Genomic DNA, 21,915 nt, shown 5'->3' on the forward strand with positions numbered 1-21,915 from the left:
CTTATGCCTGCAAAAGAGCTTGGTTTAAACATCTGCTTGAGCTCTAATTGCGGATATGGAGGGCAGAAATAGTCCTTTAATGACAAAGTCACCAGTCTGCCAAATATACTTAAAAGCATATGACTGATAGGATATAAGCAAACCGTTATCCCCCTCTTATTCTTTTTACCTGGCATAAAGGAGTAGTTTGGCAATGATTACTCTCAAGAATATCTTTTTCAACATCGTTACCAGTGTAAGTCAGCAATATATTCATTTCTGTGGCTATACCTTAGGTCCTCACGTAAGTCACCAGTTCACCAGCTCTAATTGTAGCAGAATAGAGATACCCAAATAAGCAACCTCACTTTCCAGTCTACCCTGACACAGAGGTCATTATGGACTGCAGAATCAAGTGGGAGCAAAACCACTATTCAGTTTTTAGCCTGTGTTGAGCTTTGTGTTGCTGTGGCCTGATTACTAGTACTCAGACTTACCAGTTGATGAGCTTGCTCATACATCAGTATTAACTGCAGCTACAGGCATAGCTATAGGATTTGCATGTTCCTCTGCAGCCACAGAGAGGTTCATTTTCTCTTTAACATATGATCAGACTTAGCTAAGCAGAGTTTATTGGGAGATCCTGCCGATGAAGCAGGAGACAGATGAGGGTCCATCCTATTTCTTCATTGTTGTGTTGACACAACAGAGCTAGCAGGAGTACGAGGTGGGGTGAGGACATTAGAAACTACAACATACAGATCTGAAAACTTCTCAGATTTTCTTCACTATATTTCCTAGCCATCATATCTCCTGGGAATATATCTGTTTTTTCTCTTACAGAGCAAGGGAGTTTGGTATCCTCCAAGATCCATGCAGAACTCAGAGGTGGGCCCAAGTGAGAGGGTGACTAATTTGCTCTTAGTGGTTATCTTAAATCCTCTTTTGACTTTGATGAGAGCCTTGCTGCCAAGGGCTCCTTAAGCAGCTCTTCTCAAAAAAAAGGGTTTCAGAGCTAAGGCAGGGGAAGACTTATGGAAAAGGAACTACAAAATAAAATCATTCCTGGAATAAAATTTATTTCTTATCTCAAATGATAAGAAGTAGAATAAATACAATTATCCAGAGAAGCAGTATAGGATTTAAAATATAGCATAAATTTACTGAGAAGTTAGACAGCAGACAAAAGAAAATAGTTTGAATTTTGGTAGTCAATTTATTATGGGACACTTGGCTCCTACACATAAATTTGAATGTGAAATTTGATTTGATTATGCTTAGTATTTGCATAACTGACAGTGCTAAGTTGAGTGTACCTTGGTGGTAGAATAGAGTCTGAACTAGCCAGAGAAAGTTTTATGTGCTGCTCAAGAAATCCTTTGGCAAAACAGAAATAATATGCATGCACGTTTACTTATAACATGAATGTGAAGTGAGAGGCTGTTTTTTTTTTTCCTTCTGAGCAAAGGAAAGCAACATCCCTCTCTCCTCCCTCCACCTCCCAAAATGGTTGGTATATGTTCATTTACTGTTGTAATTTAAAAAGTTACCATGACCACAAACATACATATATAAGTGCTCTTGTACAGCTTACACTACATTTACTGATTATCTAAAGTCTGTCAGGAAAACTGAAATATTCTAATGGATGCAACTTATTTCAGAATTGCTTAGAGGGCTTCAAAGTCTTTTGAGTGAAAGGTTTATGGCTTTGCTCTTGCCTAATACGGGCAAATGCATCAGATCGTACTCAAAATGGTGAAAGTTAACCTGATTTTACACCTTTCCTTATTTTAATCATTCTTACTAACCCTAACCTTTAAGAAGGTTTTCTGACTTTTATTTTTGAATGAATACCCACCCCTATCTGAAATGATGAGAGAAGTATATAAATATACAGCTGGATCAATTAGTTATTGACAATCAAATGTTACTGGATTTGCACTCATTCCTTAGGCGGATAGTCTACAAAATCCTTCTTTCCTCTCTGAAATCAATGAGCAAACATGTAACTGATTATGGTGGGGCCAGACTTTTACTCATGCTAATACTTAAATCTCTGTCAGCTGTCAAATAATCTCCAACTCTTTTGCCACTGTTTTCTGTCAGTCTGCAACAATCTTTTTCAACCTAGCTCTGTAGTCTCAAGGGAGATGGACTGGAGGCAGAAGGGCCATGCAGTTGTCCTTACTTCTGTTTGTGAGGCACCCACTAAAAAATGAAAATAGAAATCACAGAGGCGAAAGCGAGATGAGATGGGATGTAAGACAAGATTTTCCAGCCATGTGCACAAGAGAGAGACTTGCTGAGAACATCTTTCTATTTTCATTGGTTTGGTCTACAGAAATTTCCCTTCTAAACTATGAAACAAAAGCTTCTATCAGCTGGAATGAGATTTAGTCCATTTTTTTTGTTATATATCCATCACCCATTATCAGAGTGTGTACAGGTAATACTGTCATACAGTCTCCACTATTTATAACAATGACTTCTGGTAACACATTATTTTTTAATGCCAAGCAATTGCTGTGGCTCTTAATTGAAGTATGGCACCTCTGAAGATACGTAGACACGGGCGAACTATCAATGTTCATTTCTGTCATATTAATCAATGCCACCTTACTATTCATAACAATGGAGTTAAATCCTAAACATTGTGCTTTAAAAGGGTTGTTACAATCTCTAATGTGCTAACTTAAAATCTGGGAGACCCTCAGATCCAAAGGTAATCTGGAACTGCAAGCTTGTAATGTTTTTTACCTGATGTTGGTAAAAGTAGTTTTTATTTTTTTTTTCAGTAATAGTTTAGAGAAAGTTTGAACATTATCTACAGATATGTCGCTAAGGAACCAACCCTCTATTTTTCAGAGGACAGTTTAACAGAATAATGAGGCTTCAGCCATTGACAAAACCTATCAAAACCTATTTTAACAACAAATAAATTTTGTATAATAGCCTGAGAAGGTACAAATTATCAGAACTAAGGATGAACTTTTTTTTAAGTCCTTAATCATTTTAAATTGCTTCAGCTACTGGTTATATTTCACCTTGGATGTACTCATTTCTCTTCACCCAAGAGGAAGTATCTCTCTGATCTTGTTTTTCTTTGATACAGCATTTCCATCCTTCCTTGAGGAGAAGAAATGAGCTGGGGATTCCTACGAGATCTGCTGAGTGGAGTGAATAAATATTCAACGGGAATTGGAAGAATTTGGATAGCAATTGTATTCATATTCCGCCTACTTGTTTATGCTGTAGCAGCAGAAAAYGTCTGGAAATATGAACACAATGAATTTGAATGCAATACCAAGCAGCCTGGCTGTGAAAATGTCTGCTTTGACCATCTTTTCCCTGTCTCCCAGATCAGGCTTTGGGCTTTGCAGTTAATCATAGTCTCCACTCCTTCACTCTTGGTTGTTTTTCATGTTGCCTATCGAGAGACTAGGGAGAAACGACACAACCAGAAACTTTACAAAAGTCCAGGAAAGATAGATGGCGGATTGCTGTGCACTTACCTCGTTAGCCTCATTTTAAAAACAGGATTTGAAATAGTTTTTCTCGTTCTGTTCTACAAATTGTACAATGGATTCAAAGTACCACATCTTGTGAAATGTGACATGAAACCATGTCCTACTGCTGTAGACTGTTATATTTCCAAACCCACAGAGAAGATGATTTTCCTCTATTTTCTGGTGGCAACTTCAGGTCTGTGCATTGTATTAAATTTAAGTGAATTGAGTTATCTCATTTTCAGATACTCCATAAAATGTTATCTGAAGAGGTACATCAAGAAACAACAAAGCTCAGAAAGCGATTGCCACAAATTAAGAACTATTGGTCACAGCAGAACAGCAACTGCAAGACAGGTTCACAACTCCCCATCTGTGCTTCTTAATATACAAGATAAACTTGAAAAAAATGCTGCCCACTGACTTGCGAGAAGGCTAGAGAATACCCTTCTACTACGCAAGCTATGTTTGACCAATTTCTATGTTCTGATCAATGCTTCACTGCATTGAAAGGGCAGTGAAAATATTTAGATTGTTATCTAGCAAATATCCTTTCTCTATTAGCTTTTTTCTCCTTTACTTGCACAGATAAATTCACTTGTATTATATACATCATACATAGAATTATCTAGATCTGTTCATGTTGAAACAAGGTGCAGAAGCCTGACATTTTCATGAATTTGTAAAATAAATGTAGATGATTATGATAAATTGTGCTGAAACAATTGCTCCGGCAGCTGCATTTTGAATATTCTGCACAATTGCTTTGGTACAAGCAAAAGGAGGTTTTTAATGTTCAGAGCTGGAAGAACCTGGGACTGATTACCCTGAAGGGAACCTTGAATGGAAAGGGGATTTATAGCCTTTCTCAGTTGGGTGGATCTGATAAGAGTTGAAATAGCGACCAGAAAGTGTTAGTGGACAACAACTACTAGTATCTCAAAGTGAGCTTGATGATCACAAGCCCACTCCACTGGCATACTATGAAACATCTCAAAAAAGAAGAAAAAAAAAATAGACGTTTTTAACTGTAACTAAGCCCATGGTGATAAAGACAGATCTAATTATTTGGCTATATACCTCCTTCTGTAGATATTTGAGCCCTTCACAATTTTTAGGGTATTTATCATCACAACCCATCCTATAAGAAAGTATTATATCAAGGAAAAGTGCTTGCCCAACCTTGCACAGGCAGTGCTAATCCCTTTAGTAAGGCTGAAAATACTGCTAACAAGAGTAGGTCCTTCTGTAGAATTCCCTGCTATTGAAGAACCTGGGAAATCTAAAGATACTAAACCTCCACTAGAAACAAAGTAAAAAAGAATGACCTTTCCCCCCTAAAATTTCAGATTGTATTTCTTCTTAATCTGTAGAAACCTGTGATCTGTGATCTCTTGAACTCTATGCATCTTTGCTCCTTGTTATATATGTAACTTGGGCTAAAAGGAAAGCGATAGAAATTAGCAAAGAAGTATCTTTTGTTGAACCTAATAAAGTTCTGAGATAACAGAAATTAGTGCCTAAAAAGATCTATTTCAGGATAATATTCTCTTTCCATTGTTGTGAAGAAAGACCTCCTGACATCAGTGCTCAGTCTGATGAAAATACATGCTTTTAGAGAAAAACACTGCCTGGAATGAGTGGTTCTGCCTGAATCCTGAGCTGATTTTATTATTTGTGCCAGGATAAAGAGGAGGGAACAGAAGCAAAAACCTGTTAACTATCTTTTCAGTCCAAAAACCAGCTTCAGTTATAAAGCCTTACTTTAAGGAATACTGTGGTAGCAATTACAGAATTAATTCTGAGAGCTAATGAAAAAACTATGTACTTTAACTGAGATTTTCAAGCTCATAAAAGTTGGCTTTTTTGCTAAAATATACCTGCTTTTAGAAAAGGTGAAAATATATTTGTTGCCGCTGAACTTAATAGCAGCGGCTGTCTCTCTCAGATACTAGCTTGCCAGCTTGTGGCCAGTTAAAGTTTTACATCTTTAATGACACTGAATCGATGTGTGTATGAAGAAAATGTGCTTACAAAATTCTGAACATTTTTCTCTTAAATCTCTACATACACAAAATGTGGCAYATGGAAGACATTTAGTTAGAAACTTTCACAGCTCCTGCACAAGCCGCGTCAAGCGCTGCATGAAGCGAAACCATTGCCCATCAGATCAACGTAACTGTTACTTCACAATTTGAGTAATTGAGAAAGAAAACCAAACTYATCTTGTGGCTTTTATATCCTAACACACCATTTTTAAGACAGTGGCAACATTACCAAAATATTTACTTCAAAAATGGCTATTTTGTAATTATCAAGGACAGMTTTTAAGACAGCACATTAATGAAAAAGTATTTATTAACTTATTTTAAAGAAGGGTTTATTTGAGAGAAAGAGAAGAAAAGCAAACATAGTTTATCACCAACACAGGCTTCTGATTAAATCTGTGCACTAGCTGCTCTCTGATGGAAAAAATATGTTAATCCAGGGCTTGGAGGTTTTTAGACCACCACTGAAAGTTCTGTAGCTGCTCAGAGCATCCTGATTAGGCCAAAAAATTTCCTGTGAAACAAGACCTTTATTTTTTCAGAATATATGTTCCTCACTACTTCATGTCTTCAACAGTCACAAAATGATAAATATAACTCCAAAATGTTCTAAGTTGTGGAGCAAGTTCCAGTTTTGACAAAGTCTTACATGAGAAATACTCTGAAAAATTATTATGAACCAACTCTAATCTAGTGCGTAACTCCTGACTCATATGCAAGTGGCTTCTACCTCATTTGCGGCAAAATTAGAGGAGCATTTAGCAGAGTCACTAATAAAAAGGAAACAAGCATCACACAAGCTGGCTCTGTCAGAGATTTCCTGACCTGAAAGGACAGAAATGAACTTTTCCACTGTCTCAGCCCCTGCTCTTGGCCAGCTTCTGCTTTTTTATCATTTCCTTCCTCCTACCTTCATGTTCTTTTGTTCTCCAGTTTAAACTTCATTCACCCATCTATCTCTGAAGTTGTTCATTCTTAAATTTTTGGTTCAAATGAATTTGTAGACTTGGTCTCTAAACTAAAGGTTGAAGGATTTTTTAATGTATTCTTCTCTACTTCAGAGTCACCTAAACAGACAAAATCCAAAAGTTTTAAATTCAAATTCTAGTTTGTTTTTTTTTTCTTAAGGATAAAAGTACTGTCTCCTTAAACACACAGCAATTGGTACAAAGCTGATTTAAGTCCTTACTGTAAAGGAAAAATAACAATCACTCCATGTACATTCATATAGAAGTATTTACCTTGTTCCTATTTTAAAATATCTCTGCAAACATTAAAAAGCTCAAGCCTTACCCAAACCCTAGTTTTCTTCAAAACCCAAGTAACCCCTCTTCTTGCCTCAGGACGGCTTAAATTTGAAAAAATGTCATGGAAAAAAAGATTGCTCTATTTCCTCRTAGACAGTTTTCTCTCTATCTCCATCCCCAGTGCCCCCCATCCCCTTTTCCCATCCCTTTAACGGGATCAGCTACTCAGTACTGAGGGTAGCTGCCGCTTCTTTGATTCGGGCCAGGCCAGGCTGGGCCATGGTGCAAGGGGCGAGCCGGGTCACTGTGTGAGCAGGGCCAGGCCACGGCATGAGGCACGAGCCGAGTCAGACCGGGGCACGGTGGAGGCTGGCTGGAGCAGCAGCTACTTCCACAACTCTTACTTGCAAGAGCCTCCTTCTTCCCTGTGGCCTACACAGAGCCTCACTGCAACATAGCCCTGCTTGTGCACCCAGGAGCCCAAACCAAACACATTCTTTGGCACAGAAATTTATTGCAAGCATATAACCAACTATTTTTTCTTACCTGAGCTGATGACTGGTTTTAGTACTACCTTTTAAAGCATCTTTCCCTCACACTATAATGGCTCTAGACAACAAATCCCATCAGAATTCTGTACAACCAACGTCCCCCCCACACCCAAGAATGATGACCCCAAAATAAGTGAAGACAAACCCACCGCTCCTATTCATACTACATTGGGCTCAGCTATAAGACAACTCCTTATGAACATCATTAACCACAAGCGGTGCTAATTGACAGTTTAAAGTGAGATCTATCAGTTATAAAAAACAGTCTGTACTATAAATCTAGACTCCTCCATTTGGAAGCTGCGTTTCCARATCAACAACTTTTATTTTTGTCAGCACATTCCTGTTGGTGACTAGAGGTTTTAAAGAAAGTGTCTTTGCTCAGAAGTACCRCAGTTTAAAGGGAGAAGGGGGAAGAGGGAGGGAAAAAGGTGGAGAGGCAGAAAGAGGGAGGAGAAGGAAAAAGGGGGAGAGGGAGAAAGAGAGAGGGAGGGAGAAGGCGAGAGGGCAGCTGTGTGCACAGGGCTTGGGCTGGCTGCCCCAGGTGCGGGCAGCCCCAGAGGCTGTGTGGCCGTGCAGGGCCACCAAGCACTGCGATGTGCCACCCTCGTAGGGGCAACTAAGTAAGGGCAAAACCGAGCTGCCCGCAGGCTCCCAATCAGCTGCCAGCTCAGGCACACCTCCAGAATTATGTCACGCAGCATATACATCACTCAAGGTAAAGATATCTAAATGAAAATACCGAAGTAGTCTATTACATCAGGAACTTTTTGTCGGTTGCTTCACCAAACTAAAATACCCTCTGCAGCACATGACATCTTAAGTCAAACCCACTTAACATCCCTTCTGTCAATTTTGAGTTTAAAATAGTTTTTTTTTTTTTAAGAAGAAAAACAAAAACCCCTAGTGGATTATCTGTTGAACAGGCTGTCAGTATCCATCTAACAGGGAATGTGCAATGAAGGACAGTGACTATACTGGTACAGCACCCCCACTGATATTCACAAATTAAAATTGGATTAATTGGGATAAGAATAATGATGGAATGTTAAAAATTTCTTTCTCAGAAATTCAGATCCCAAACAGAAATTATTTCCTGAATGTTTATGACAAGAGATTCCCCCCCCTTTTTTTTAATAGCATCCTAGTATAGCACTGTGTACCTAATATTTGTATGCTATTCTCATTTAGTCTAAAAAGTGCAAATGTTGCAATATATATAATTGGGAATGTTAATGTTGAGACTATTTAATTTACATAACAAAAAAGGTATTAACAGATCTTAAAAAAAAAAAATTGTGAGGTCTGTTGACAATGACTGTAATAGTTAGGTGCATCCGAAAACAACAGATTTCAGGTGGGGTTTCTGGATCCTTTCCAGATGAGGTTGTCCGCCCTCAACCCTCCCTACAATCATGGCTGTTGACATCTAAAAGGAATTCATGCAAGGAAAACCAGGTGGTCTCTGTTACGTAGAACATAGCATCATATAATTATAATGATTCCTCCTAGTTTTAAAATGTTGGCATTTGTTTTGCATTTATCATTTTCAGATCACACCTTTGCTTCACAGAATTAACAGTTTAGTCACTCAGAAGAAAAGTTACAGCAGCTTAAGAACTCAGTTCAAATAGACGCATGTCATTTTGTGAGGAAGTATGCAATTTAAGACCATGTAGCAAAAAAGACTGTTCTCAAAGTTGAAATGCTGTTTTCCTTCAGCCTTTTCATACATAATCTTCACTCTCAAAAAAGGTCACTTCATTTTGTTGTATGAATGCGCTCTCTGAATTAATATTCAAGTAAACTGTCAAAGATTACAGGTGGATAGTTTAAAAGCAATCAAATGTAGCTTTTAATGCAAAGGTTTACATGGCAAGACAAGTTAATAGAAAAAATCAAGCCAATCTCTCCCAAGATAAAGACTATTTTATGCTACTGAAGGTAGGTCACATCCAGTAATGAGAAGAATCCAAGTAAAGTTTTTGATACCACACAATCCAGCTGGCTTGTCCTGTTTGAGTTGAGCATAATCATATATTAAATTTAAAAACAACATTGTAGATTCTTGGATACTGACAGCTCCTACTAATGTATTTATTCTTTTGGTTACTAAACAAACTGGATACCTGTCATTTCAGTTAGCAGCATACAGAGAAATCACTCAAATCCCAGTTACTACAAGTGGCACTGCTTCTGAGGCTCATTCCAGTGTGGAAAATACAGAGGCGGCAAAAGTGTTGCCAAATACAGTCAGCAAGAGGAAAAAGAGTGCAGAGAGAACCTATACCATCAACAGAATACAACCGATTAGTTTATCTTTAAGATCACAATCTCACTTCCCTTTCAGAAAGTGCCCTGTTTATTCAGTTTTAAACGGTATGGCATAAGGACTCATGTATTTTATAGATAGATACCAAATTGGTATTATCAAAATAAACCATCTGTTTTATAAACTCACTATTTACAAAAACRGTTTCTGAGTTTTTTGTTTTTTGTTTTTTTTAACAAAAATTAAGCTATACACCAATCTAAGTTACAGAAACAAAAATAACCTTTATAAGATCACATGTATAAAACAAGAAATGAAATGTGATTTTATTTAAGGCAATACTGGGCTACTTCACAAATCACCACCTCAAATATATACACTGCTCCACACTACTAATTTTCTATCACATTCACAACGGATCTTTAATACCAAATATTGTTTTAAATCTTCAATGTAGCAAACTATTTTTATTCACATTTCCATTTTTATTATGGAATCATAAATGCTTTGTATCCAATTAAAAGCAATGAAAAATGTAGCTATAAGAAAACTATTATATTTATGAGTTAACTACATATGAATATCATCCAAAGATACTGGATGTTAAAATTTACAAAAATGAGAGTGTGTCAGTACATGTTTAATCTATGAAATGTGATCTCATCCAGCTCCTCTCCTGTAAATAAATGCTTTATGCAAAATAAACTGGATATGGCAGACTTATCTAGTTTTAGTTCAAAAGTTCTTAATTTAAAATGATTAAAGGACAGTTTTAAAAACTCGGTCACTTAGTTACAAATTAAAATTCCGAATATAAATGTGTCATTTAATAGTTTAGACTTACAGACTGCTGGTGGCAGCAAATGATTTACAATAATAAATATATACAAAAAGATGTATCTACAAATAAAGAGTACTGTTATACATGAGCAGTGACCTGGTGAGAGATACCAATCACAGACAATTCACAAAGATTTAGTTCATGGAAAGGACAATTTGATAGAAAGTTGAGGTTTTGATCAAGTATTTACAAAACTGAAGCAATTATTCTGTTCTTCAAGTCCCATAGGGATAAAAACAAATAAGAAATTTACATGACTGATGTCATGTTTTTTGCTAGATTAAATCACTTCAAAATAAAAGAGCTCCACAGTTACTAGCATGCTTGATGGCTTCCTATTCAAAATAAAGATGTATTACAGGTCATGGTTAAACACATTAGGTTTTCAGTATTTTGATTCCCCTTCCTCGTTATCCATAACAATTTCTTTTGTAGCTGTAGCCTCTGGATTATCCCCCCAATGTCCTTCAAGTTTTTTCAAACTGAYGGTAGGTTTCATTTCCTGAAGTTGCTTCAACACAAGCTCAGTGCAGTCTTTAAGAGTCTTGTCTAAAACTATTTTTACATTATCACTACACTGAAGTTGTGATGGATTGGCAAACTGTACCAGGGTTTCAGTTTCAGAACATGACCAAGTGACATTATTACTTGCTAAGGAGGTTTTCTCGTTGGTTTTTCGCGAGTTCGAATGAGATCCTTTTTTGGTTCCACTGCTATGGTAGTCTCTTTCTGTGTTTTTCTTTTGCTTCACAGCAGACTCTTCGAGAAACTTGAGGAATGAGACTTCAAAACCCATGGGCTTAAATGAACTCCAGTCAAATGCTGCAGGTTGCTCTTCAGCCGTTTGAATAGCAACAGCAGTCTCTTCCTCCCTAGGCATGCTACTCAATTCAATGGGATGCATCTCCTCGGTTTTCTCAGTTCTCCTCCTTTTATTCTGAGACACATTTTTTTCTTTGTTTGCTCTTTTTAAGTTGTTTGATTTTTGCTTTTCTGAGTGGCAGGAGCTGTTTTCCTGCAAGTCATTATTTACACTGGAAGAGATTTTTGCTTGATTTTCAGCACTTGAGCAATCCTCATTAATCAGTTTAGTAATGAATAGTTCTGTAAGTTCATCCACTTCATCCTTCTCACCTTTTTCAGTTTCATTTTGTAGTAACGTAGATGTACTTGAATCATTACTGCTCGCTAACAAGGTTGGTTCAGGCTCTTTCACATCACTTTTTTTATTAGTCTCCTCTTGCTCACAGGATGCTTCCTTTACTTGTGACACAGAGTGCTTTTTAGATACAATAAGGAGATTTCTGTGTTGTGAAGTAAATGCCTTGGACAACTTGTGACATTTATAATGTCTTATAATGTTACTTTCACTTGTAACTACTGATGAACATCCCTTTATCATACATGGATACTGTGTTACAAATCTGCTTGTACATTCAGATAAAGCATCATTTCTAGCCTTTATTGAATACACGTGCTTCCCACATTTCAGTGAATAAGCCTTACTTTCTTGAATTTGCATTGCTTTTGAATTTTTGCTTTCCAAGTTAACACTTTTCTTTCGTTTTGTTTTCACTGACAGCCTGTTACCTTCTTTTCCTGATCGGTGTTTCAATCCTCTCTGTTTAGACTTCAATGGTTTCTCCTGATTTGCCTTACTTGAAATGTTTTCCTGACCTGGTGTCAGTCTCCTGGGTCTTATTAGATGATCTTTATGCTTGTCATTATGTTTATTAAAAATATGCCTTAGGAGGTTAGATCTAGTAGCATAAATACGGTCACAGCCTTCACAGTCGCACTTGAATATGCCATCTTCTTCTACTTTGTTTGGCCTGATCTTAATATTATGATCTGTCTCAAGATGTATAATGTAGTTAAAATATGCCGTAAACGAAGACTTACAGTGAGACTGATCACAAGAAAACCTTCCTCCATCTAGGGCTGATTTCATGTTTCCAATTTCCTCAGGGGTCATGTCATGAAGCTTCATATAATGCTGTATCAAGCTAGTAACCTCCTGAAATATTCGCGAGCAGTCACTCACCTCACACCTGAACTCTCTAACAGTGGGTTTAGTTTCAGCCTCATTGTGTTCTTCCTTACTTGCCTCATTCTCTTCCTCCACCTCGGCAGAGAATGCAGGAAGGTCTGATTTGTGCACAGCTTGATAATGAAGAATCAAATTCTGTTGTATTGTAAAAGCTGCAAAGCAGCCCTGATGGACACATCGATATGGTCTGTAAGGGCTGTATCTAGTAGAAAACTCTAGAGATTTTGTTACAGGCTTCCTACGTTTTCTTTCCTCTTTTTCCTTTCTGTACCTCCTAACTTTGCGTACTTTTGGTTGCGTCTGTATATTACCAAGCAATGCTGCATTATGTTGGTCTGGCGGAAGGGAAACCACTTGGGGAGGCTTTTCCAGTCTTTCAGGAATATTTTTTTCTGGTAGTAGTTTTTCTAAGACTTTTACAGGCTCTACAGCTTCCTTTATCTGAGCTTCTTTGACCAATGGAGCTGCAATTTTATCTTCCATTATTAGTGTCTGCAAATTCTTTATTTCAACAGGTCGTGGGGCTGTGTTTACAGTTTCATTTTGAGATCTTCTGCCATAAGGTCTTTTAATTTTTAATTTTACCATCTCCTCTGTTGTAAAGTGATGCACAAGCTGACAGTGTGCTCGGAGATTAGAGTTTCTTGTGAATGTTTTTGGACAGGTAGTTACAACACATTTAAATGGGGCATACTTCAGTTGATGTTTCTTAATTTCTAGTATCATTTCTGCAGTGTACTGATGAACCTTGCCATAGTGTTTAAATAATGCATCTTTTGTCATAGCACTGTAATTGCAGCCTTGATCCTGACATACAAAAGGCTTATGAACTTTGTCACTAAACTGAATGTTACTTGTCTCTGAAGGTGTCTGGATGAGGGGTTTATTTTCGGTTGATACAACAGGAAGTGCTGGTGCTAGTGTATCTGCTGGAGGGCACTGGGAAACATTCTCAAAGATCTGAATGGATGAATCATTTTCTAGTTTCAATTTCTGCAAGCCCTCCAAAATTTCCAATATTTGAGTATCGTCCTTTTGAGATGTTTCAGACTGAGTAGAGTTACTCTTTGCAGTGGTGACACTCCCTGCATGCACTGCAAACTGCGCGTGAGTGGGTAATTTTACATTAAGCGAAGAACTTGCTGAAGAGGTCTGTCCATTATTTACTTGTGAGTTCTGTGCTGAAGCTGCGACGGTATCCTGAATTTCAGTTTTTACTTCAAGTATTTGTGAGTTCATGGCAGTTTTAATTATTTCAAGAGTTTTTTCAAAGTTCTGAATAACATTGTCTTCTGAAATCTGTTCGTCAGGATTTGCTTGTACGCAAGAATTTACAGCCATCATTTGGGAATCTCCATTTTCAGTTTTTACTGTTAAAGGGGTTAACGTTGTATGAGTCTCAAGATCCGTTTTGAAATTCTCTTTGATACTGGCCATGAATAATTGATTGTCAACATTATTTAGTTTCTGTGTGAGATTTTCCACTGCCGCTTGAGAATCACAATTTGCCAGCAAGTTTGACTGAAAATTATCTCCCTGTATTTGCACATTTGCTTCAGTGCTTTTGGGTAGAAGTCCTATCGTTGTTACATTATTTACTATTACTTTCTGTGATGTGTTAGGTGCAAGCAAGGGCGTGGTTGCTTTTCTCTTCCTCTTTGAAGCACTGGTTCCCTTCTTATTCAAGTTACTTGATCCTGTATTCTTGGGACTACTTATAACTGAAACTCGTGAACTATTCCCTGCAAAATTTTGTGCTGCTGCAACAGTATTAGAAAATGAGCTAGAACATAAGCTATTTTCAATAGTCTTTAGCATTAAATCATCTGTTGCAAAAACAGGCAAAGTCTTGCATTCATTTATTGAAGGAATTTTGGCATTTAGGGTCCTGTTTTGGTCTGTTAGCAGGGTATTTGGGCTACAAACTGTCTGCAACAGAGGTGACACAGTTGAACTGGGGAGAACAGCTGCATTTATTTGAGTCGTACCAGTGGTGCAACTTGTTGTAACTACATGTGGAAGTACTTCTGTGTTATCAAAGGTACTTGGGATGCCTGCAGTTTCCAAGGCTTGTTTTATAATTTGATTTCCTTCCTCATTCCCACTGGTATTAAAGTTAGTCACATTGGCCCGAGGAAACATAGTCTGCAGTAAGGCTGTGGAACGATTTTCAGTTGCAAGCAACTGCAGGAATGATGGATCTTTAAAACACGATTCTGGATTGAAGGTAGACTCCTGCGGTTGCTGCAAATTTAATGAATTTGAAGAAAGAATCATACTGGCAAGSAAAGACTGTCCATTAGCTTGCAGAGCTTCTGAAGAAATTTCTGATCCTTCAAGAGGCTTACAATATGACCTCTTCGATAAGTGACCACCAAGTGATCTAGGATTAGTAAAAACTCTGAAACACCTGCTACAGATAAATTTGCCATCCCGAATTATTGCTGGCCATTTTGCCCGCTTGTTGTGCTTTGGCTTCCTTTCTTTCCCATTTGGACCCCGGCCATGATCTTTTTTCACCTTTTCTGAAGTTGGATGTTGCAAACTAGTTTCGTTGAAGCTATTTTCACTACTCACTCGTGAGGGAAATATTTGATCAACAGTTTCCTCTTTTGGGAAAACAGAACTAGTGTTTCCTTCTAGGTGTGATGAAAAGTTATTTGTATTATTTTCCAGTTGTGAGAAGACTGAATTTGGAGCATTCTCTCCTGTTGAAGGAAAGAGAGACATTGGACCGTTTTCCACAGGCAAAGGAAGAAAAGGATCTGAACTGCCATCAATATTCAAAGGCATAACTGTTTTTGCCAGATCTTCCAACTGGGTAGGTAAAGTTGCACCAGACAAATTTTCCATTTGGGAACATAAAACACTCTCAGGCTCACTTTTAATACGAGTAGACAAACTTGGATTTATGACACTTTCCACTGTAGGCAACACAGGATTAGTCAATTTTTCCAGGTGGGCTGGGAAAAGCGTACTCGAGATATGTTGCACTTGACTGGAACAGGTGGGATTCAAACTAGTTTTGTTTTGTGCAGTAAAAGCAGCACTACTCGGATTGCCCACTTGTGATGGCATAAAATACACAATCTTTCCATCATTTGGCATATTTTGCAAACTGCTGGATTTTCGAGGTTTCTTATTTTTACGTTGCATTTTAAATGCAGCATATTGATCAGGGTGTGCTGCCTTCATATGTTTGCCAATGCTCTGTGATGAGTTGTATGTTCGAGTACACCCTTCAACTTGACAATTAAATTTCTGAATTGGGGCTGCTGCTGACACAGCTGGAACTAAAGAACTATTTATGCTAGGCTGTGATGGAATAAATGTAATACTCTCTAAAGTCTTTAAAGGCAGGTTATACAGATTAGCTGCAGCCTTAATACTGTCTTCAATTTCAAGTTTGGAAATGGGTACGCTGTTTCGATATCCTGTTTGATTCTGCGTGCTGAATGGATTTACAACACTCACTTGTCTTTCTAAGCTTTTTGATTCAAGAGCTTCTGGTTTTAGTGCTTCTGAACTCACAGAAATATTTTGAATATTCTGGGACTGACTGAGACAGCCTTCTTCCTTTCTCTCTTGGAAAACTGGAAGACAAGAATCGACTGATGAGCACAACTGCTGGGTTCCAGATTTACTGGTATCTACTTTATCAGTAGTAGTTGCCAATTTACCTCGTTTTACAAAGTTATCATCTCGGACCTTCTGGTTAACAGCAGGCAGCTTAACACTGCTTGCTGGAATTGCTGCTTCTGTCTTCACTGAACCTGTAGTAGACTGCTCTGAACCAACATTTGGCAAGGAATCGCTTTGCCTCAGTAAGCTTGCTGATACATTTGCGCTTTCAGTCCCTACTGGTGCTGCTTTGACTTGATCCCAGACATGGTTTTCTCCTTCGGTAAAACTACTTTGATTGTCAGCTGGAGGAGATGTCAATTCTTCTTTAACAGAAATGCCATCAGTATTTTCATTAACTTTAGAAGGTTGACTAAGATCAGTTTGATTAGTCTGGCCTTCAGGCTGTTGCACTTTTTCAGGCTGCTTGTTGTGATCTTCAACATGCTTTTCCAGTTCGTTCTGAGAACGGTACACTTTTCCACAGCCAGTGAATTTGCAGGTGTAAGTATTATAGTGTTGTGCTTCATGATCATAGAGTAAATATGCTTCAGAAAACACTCTGCCACATTTAGGAAACATACACTTTGCTCTAAAGACTTGATGCTCTTTCCTATGAGTCAGCAGCTCAGCATAACTGTTAAAACCAGCCTTACATTTCATTTGTATGCAGATATAAGGCTTGCTGCCACAGTGCATTTGTAGGTGATCGTTCAGGTGAGTAACACTTACGAAATGTCGTCTACAGTACTGGCAAATCACTTTTTTGCTTTGCATTTCAAGAAAACGTTTAGCTTCTTCATTGTCTTTATGCCCCTTTGCATGTGCTATTAGATTTTTAAAATATTTAAAGCCTTTTTTACAAAATGTTACAGGGCAGGTGAATTCATTAATAGGTAGTGTCTTTTGAACTGGCACTATCTCTGGTACATAAGGTTTATCTTTATCATCATTTTCATCATCTGAGCCATCGTTATCATTAAATACAATGAAGTCTGTTGAATACAGACTGTTCTTCTTAATGGGCCGCTGTTCCTGTTTTGATATGGAATCAGTTTTCTGATCCTCATTGGCAGTTACTATTTTAGGAGGTCTTCCCAGTCTTCTCAGTGGTTTCATAGCAGCCAATCTCTCTTTGCTGGATTTTTTAACATGCAAAGTTACATGGGGAACAAAGCTTTCTTTAGAATTAAAATTTTGGGCACAAATAGGGCAACTGTAAATTCCATCTTTATAATGTTTCTGTGCATGTCTAACTATTCTATGACCTAGGAATTCTTTGTCGCATAACACGCAATACTGCATATAAGCTTGCCAGTTCCTAAATCTAGCTGATATGAACCCCCTCTCTCTGAGTTTTTTAATTTCTCTCTTTTTCTGCTTTTCATCTCTGATACCTTTAAGAAGACTTGTAGCTTCATCAAAACTGCCAGCAAGCCCATTCATGGAAGTKTCTTTATTGTCTTCTTGGCAATCCTCAACCTTCTCATAAACTTCGCTGTCATTTAGTTCATCTATTGAAGACACGATGGACGCCTCCTCCCCCATCAATGCGAGACACTGACGCTTTAGAGTTTTCCAGTCCCAGAATTCTGGATCAAAAGGCCACTGAGTTTTCAGTACAAGTAAGAGCTCACAGCGCAATGAATTTGGTATTGGAAGATTCTCTTCATCATACTTCTGGTCAGGCTGATTATATAGCATTTCAACAGCATAATATGCATCCACAGTAGGTTCAAGAAGAAATTCACTCAGCTGACAAGCACGTTTAACCTCCAAATCATCTGGAAGCAAGCAGGAGATAGTCTTGCAAATAGATATCTTGACATCTGTATTTTCACTGGATTCCAAGCGCAATGCTTTCACACACAGTTCAATGCAGGTTGCAAGTCCAGCACTATCGATCTGTAAAGCAGGACTAAATTCAGTAACTCAGCCTATCATAACCCTTTTTGTATTTGTAAATACAAGGTATCATTATTCAATCCTAAGTGTCAGAAAAATACACCTGGAGTTTTATAACATGCATTTTAAGAAGCATAGTGACTGGTCTTTAAATGCTGTTCCTTAAGTTGCATAATTTGTCTTCATGCTACTAAAAGAATTTAAAAGTTTACATACAACTTAAATATGAATTAACTCCATGTTCTGTTTGGTTTGATGACTTTAGGATTGCATGCTAGAGTTGTTCAGAGTTTATATTAGAGCAACATTGAGCCTTCTGCACCAAATAAAGCCGGCCAAGTACGTCAAAATTATTTGAGATGAGTTTCTACTGGGCATTAAGTTAACACTAGGTAGAATTGAAATGATAGACAGTCTTACAGGTAAAGTAAGAGAAGCATATGATTTTCAAAAAGCCCCATAATCCGAGCATCACTTACTTGAAGTGTAAAGGTTTATTTTTATTTTTAAAGATTATGCCACTTCAAAGTCTAATGACTTTGAACACAAGGCTTTATTCCAACTGAAAATATTGTATAGTTAAATGTTCCATCACTTAAGGATTTCAAAGGTCATGTAGATAGCCTTTTCTCATTTATATCCCTGACAAAGTAAGTTACGTTTACGTTCACTTTACAGTCCCTTTATGCTGCCAAGGAAGAGCAGAGAGGCTTTGGTATACATGAAAATAAAGTCCAGGGTATTTACAAATGCACAACACTACTACCCATACGGTATCAAATTTCTGCATCAGTAAAATGATCTACTGCTCACTGAGGAAAAATCAGTATGACATGGAGCAGACAGAGCTCTTAATATCACAATCCTCTGTGAAATTGTTTTCCTCCCCCCTCCTCTCTCCAATTTAGTTCAGATCCTTGAAAAAAATCATCTTTAAGATTGGAAGCCAGTGCTTAGCCATACCAGAACATCACGTAAGAACAATTTTTATTCTTAGAATAAATATATAAAACTACAAAATTCCTCAAATTGAAAGGTTAAGAAAGAGCTAGATTTAAAACTATAAATGTTAAATAGCACAACTACTAATGAGAGGAGACTAGGAAAATTTGATGACAAGGTTAGCTGAGATATATGAACTGAGTTTAGAATACAACATAAGATCTAAGTCCACAAAAGGAGAGCATTTCATTTATCAAAACAAATTGTATTCTTAGGGGCAGATCAAAAAGGATTTGTTTTTGCTTTTTATAGTTTGTTTATATGTTAATATACAGCCTTCATTTCCTCTCCTCACAAGCTTTCCCTTGCCATTTTCTGTAATATTTGAAATACTAAAAATAACGAAGAGGAATATTAGGATCTCCTAATAGAAACTATCTCATTTAGAGGACATGGACAACAGTAGGAGGCTATAAACCTCACCTTTAGATTTTTCCTTCATCTCAGTAGTGGCATCCAGCTCTTCTGTTTACTCCCCCCYCCCCCCCCCCCTTTTTTTTTTCCAAAGGAGCATAAAAGTTGGAATGACTTAAAATGAATCAGCTTATAGTTTGCCTACAGGAGGAAGTTGCAAAGGTCTTTCTTAAAACCAATTATGATTGCCCCAAAGCTGATTCTACACTCAGAAACCGAATGTCTAAGCAGCTTTAATAAGTCTTCCTGTTTAGAGTTCCATAAAAAGTGTAATAAAAAAAAAGTTCTTTCAGGAGTTTCCTTACCTCTGAATTAATTACTTTAATCAGGAAGAAAATGTGATAAACAGTCTTAGTTAATACAGAAAGTTGACGACATCTCTCTAGATACACTGGAACAGAAGGCTCTACCCTTTGCTGCAGTTTACTCCAGAAAAGAGTCAGTTCCCTAGAAAAAGAGAAAAATATTTCAAGAACAGCAATGCTACCACAAAATCTAATCACAAGAAATGCACGGTTGAGAAGAGTTTCTATTTTGCCCCTTGGAGAAGAAAAATCTGAATTTCTTCATACCTTCTTTTATAGATATAAGTTCTTTAAGAATATACCCTCATTATTAATATCTAATTTTCAAAATTATCTCAATGACTCAATTCTAGAAGAATAGATCAGAATAAAATCAGTACTGTGACAAATTATACTACAAAATTTACAGACACATGATTCTCTATTGAAAAAAATCTTACCAAGTAGTTTACGCTTTACTCCACAGACTTGAATTTTACGTTTCTGAATTCCTGGTAATTACCAACAGCTCCAGTGGGATAGCTTTTCTCTGTAGTAGATACATTTTTCTTCAGCTGCTCTAAGAGCTGAATCTAACTGTGATTTAGTGTGAAATTAGTCCCAAAAGACAAATACTACTACTCTATCTATATTAACTTACCACTTAATTCCAAGTTATTAGTAGTTTCCCAAATGCTAGGCCCTCCTTAGGTGTAAATAGTCAAGAGTGTTTAAAATATTGTGGGATGATGTAAACCCCAAACTTAAGCAGAATCTGTTAACGCAAAGCCCTGCATTAGACGTCCTACTGCTGCTGCACACATAGAAGAGCACTGCAGATCTGTCAGGAATTGTACAGGTTTGGAAGTCCAACTGAACTGTTAGCAGTTGGAAGTTCAGTGTCTAACAGCTCAAATATCTCTCAACAAAGACCCATTATTTGTTCCCAGAGCAGGGAAATCAAGTCTTAAACAACAAGTAATTTTAGCAAGCTTATTACTTTTGTTGTAACTTCCTTTCCAGAAGTTTCTCAGAGGAAAGAATTTTGTGTTACAAAATAAGGACAGTAGGGAAAAGTATCTTATGCAAAAATCTATTTTTCCAATGCTAGCATTCTGTTCCCAGTGCAGAAATTCATCATAATGCTGACTAGCTGCCTGCAGATATTAAATTCCTCATTTCTACAGCATAATATTATTGTCAAGAAAAACTATTAAACAGCTCCTGTTGTTTGTTAATGCCTCATCATAYGGTGCTGCCTTCAAACTCCCATAAAAAGCTAATCATGTCAAATACTTTTTCTTTTTAAGCTTTCCAAGAGCCTGATCTCCTTCCTGTTTAGCCCATAGATTTTAAAGAATAAAGAATGTTAACTTACAGCTTATGTATCAGCTATATGTTGCCAAAACTAATTTTATTTCCATTAGCAAAAAACAAACTCACCAGGCACAGTACATCTCTCCTTGCTGCAGCTGGCGAGATAAAAATGCTGCACATAAAATTAGAGCACTTTTTTCATCTCCGTCAGATTCTAGGTTACAAATCATTTCTAGAGCATCTTTGCAATCTACTTCTGCAATCTGGAAGGGAGGAAAGAAAACAAGATTGAGACTAAGCAAGTGGTTTCACTTGCAGTCAAACGTTAATCTGATCCTTTATAAAAAGACAGTAATTTAGAATTTAGTGAACATTTTCAAGCTTATCTCTTGATAGAGTTAAACAAATCAGTGCTTTTCTAGATAACTGAGTGTCAAAATTGATTATGCCACCAAAAAAAAAACTTTTGTAAAGTGAATATAAAAGCCTGTGTCTCAAAGACATTAGACTTGTGTCTACTGTCCCACTCACCTAAACATTTTAAAGTACAGCATTAATCATTCTTATATACTACGCACACATGACAAATGCAACAAGCAGATATAGAACTTTAAATTGCAGCCTAACACAGAAAGACTTTTACCTCAATTTCCCCATCTAACTCAGTTTAGTAGTCACTGATGTTACTACTTCTCTAATACAACAGCTGGACGATTAATGACTATTAACATGAATGTTCCAGTATTTTCAAAAAAATCAATAAAAAGACAAATAAATAGATTTTTTTCCAATAAATTGATTTTTTCCAAAAATCAATAAAAATCAATAAAAAGATTAAAAGACAAAAGAAGCTGTATAGCAAGAAGTAGATCAAC

The 21,915-nt window shown here is 37.2% G+C and overlaps 2 protein-coding genes across 8 annotated transcripts in view; one reads left to right on the forward strand and one right to left on the reverse strand.

Annotated features, from left to right (window-relative positions):
* Positions 1-2,865: 2,865 nt before the first annotated feature.
* Positions 2,866-9,724, forward strand: GJB7 (gap junction protein beta 7). 2 transcript variants are annotated; one of them, XM_026062638.1, is made up of 2 exons: positions 2,866-3,816; positions 9,588-9,724. In XM_026062638.1, exons 1-2 carry the CDS (start codon positions 3,123-3,125, stop codon positions 9,722-9,724), a joined length of 831 nt encoding a protein of 276 aa, XP_025918423.1. In that variant the 5' UTR covers positions 2,866-3,122. The 2 variants fall into 2 exon arrangements, with proteins under 2 accessions (XP_025918423.1, XP_025918422.1); XM_026062637.1 differs by lacking the exon at positions 9,588-9,724 and having other exon boundaries at positions 2,866-4,053.
* The window catches only part of ZNF292 (zinc finger protein 292), a 34,139-nt gene continuing 21,026 nt past the window's right edge, over positions 8,803-21,915 (reverse strand). For all 6 annotated transcript variants that reach the window (XM_026062630.1, XM_026062631.1, XM_026062632.1 and 3 more), the window contains 3 exons: positions 21,167-21,303; positions 19,745-19,886; positions 8,803-18,023 (listed from right to left, as the gene is read on the reverse strand). In XM_026062630.1, the coding sequence (XP_025918415.1) occupies positions 10,833-18,023; positions 19,745-19,886; positions 21,167-21,303 (7,470 nt within the window). In that variant the 3' untranslated portion in view covers positions 8,803-10,832. The remainder of the gene's footprint in view (positions 18,024-19,744; positions 19,887-21,166; positions 21,304-21,915) is intronic.

The sequence above is a fragment of the Apteryx rowi genome, unplaced genomic scaffold (assembly GCF_003343035.1).
Source record: "Apteryx rowi isolate R43461 unplaced genomic scaffold, aptRow1 scaffold_191, whole genome shotgun sequence".
Lineage (NCBI taxonomy): Eukaryota > Metazoa > Chordata > Aves > Apterygiformes > Apterygidae > Apteryx > Apteryx rowi.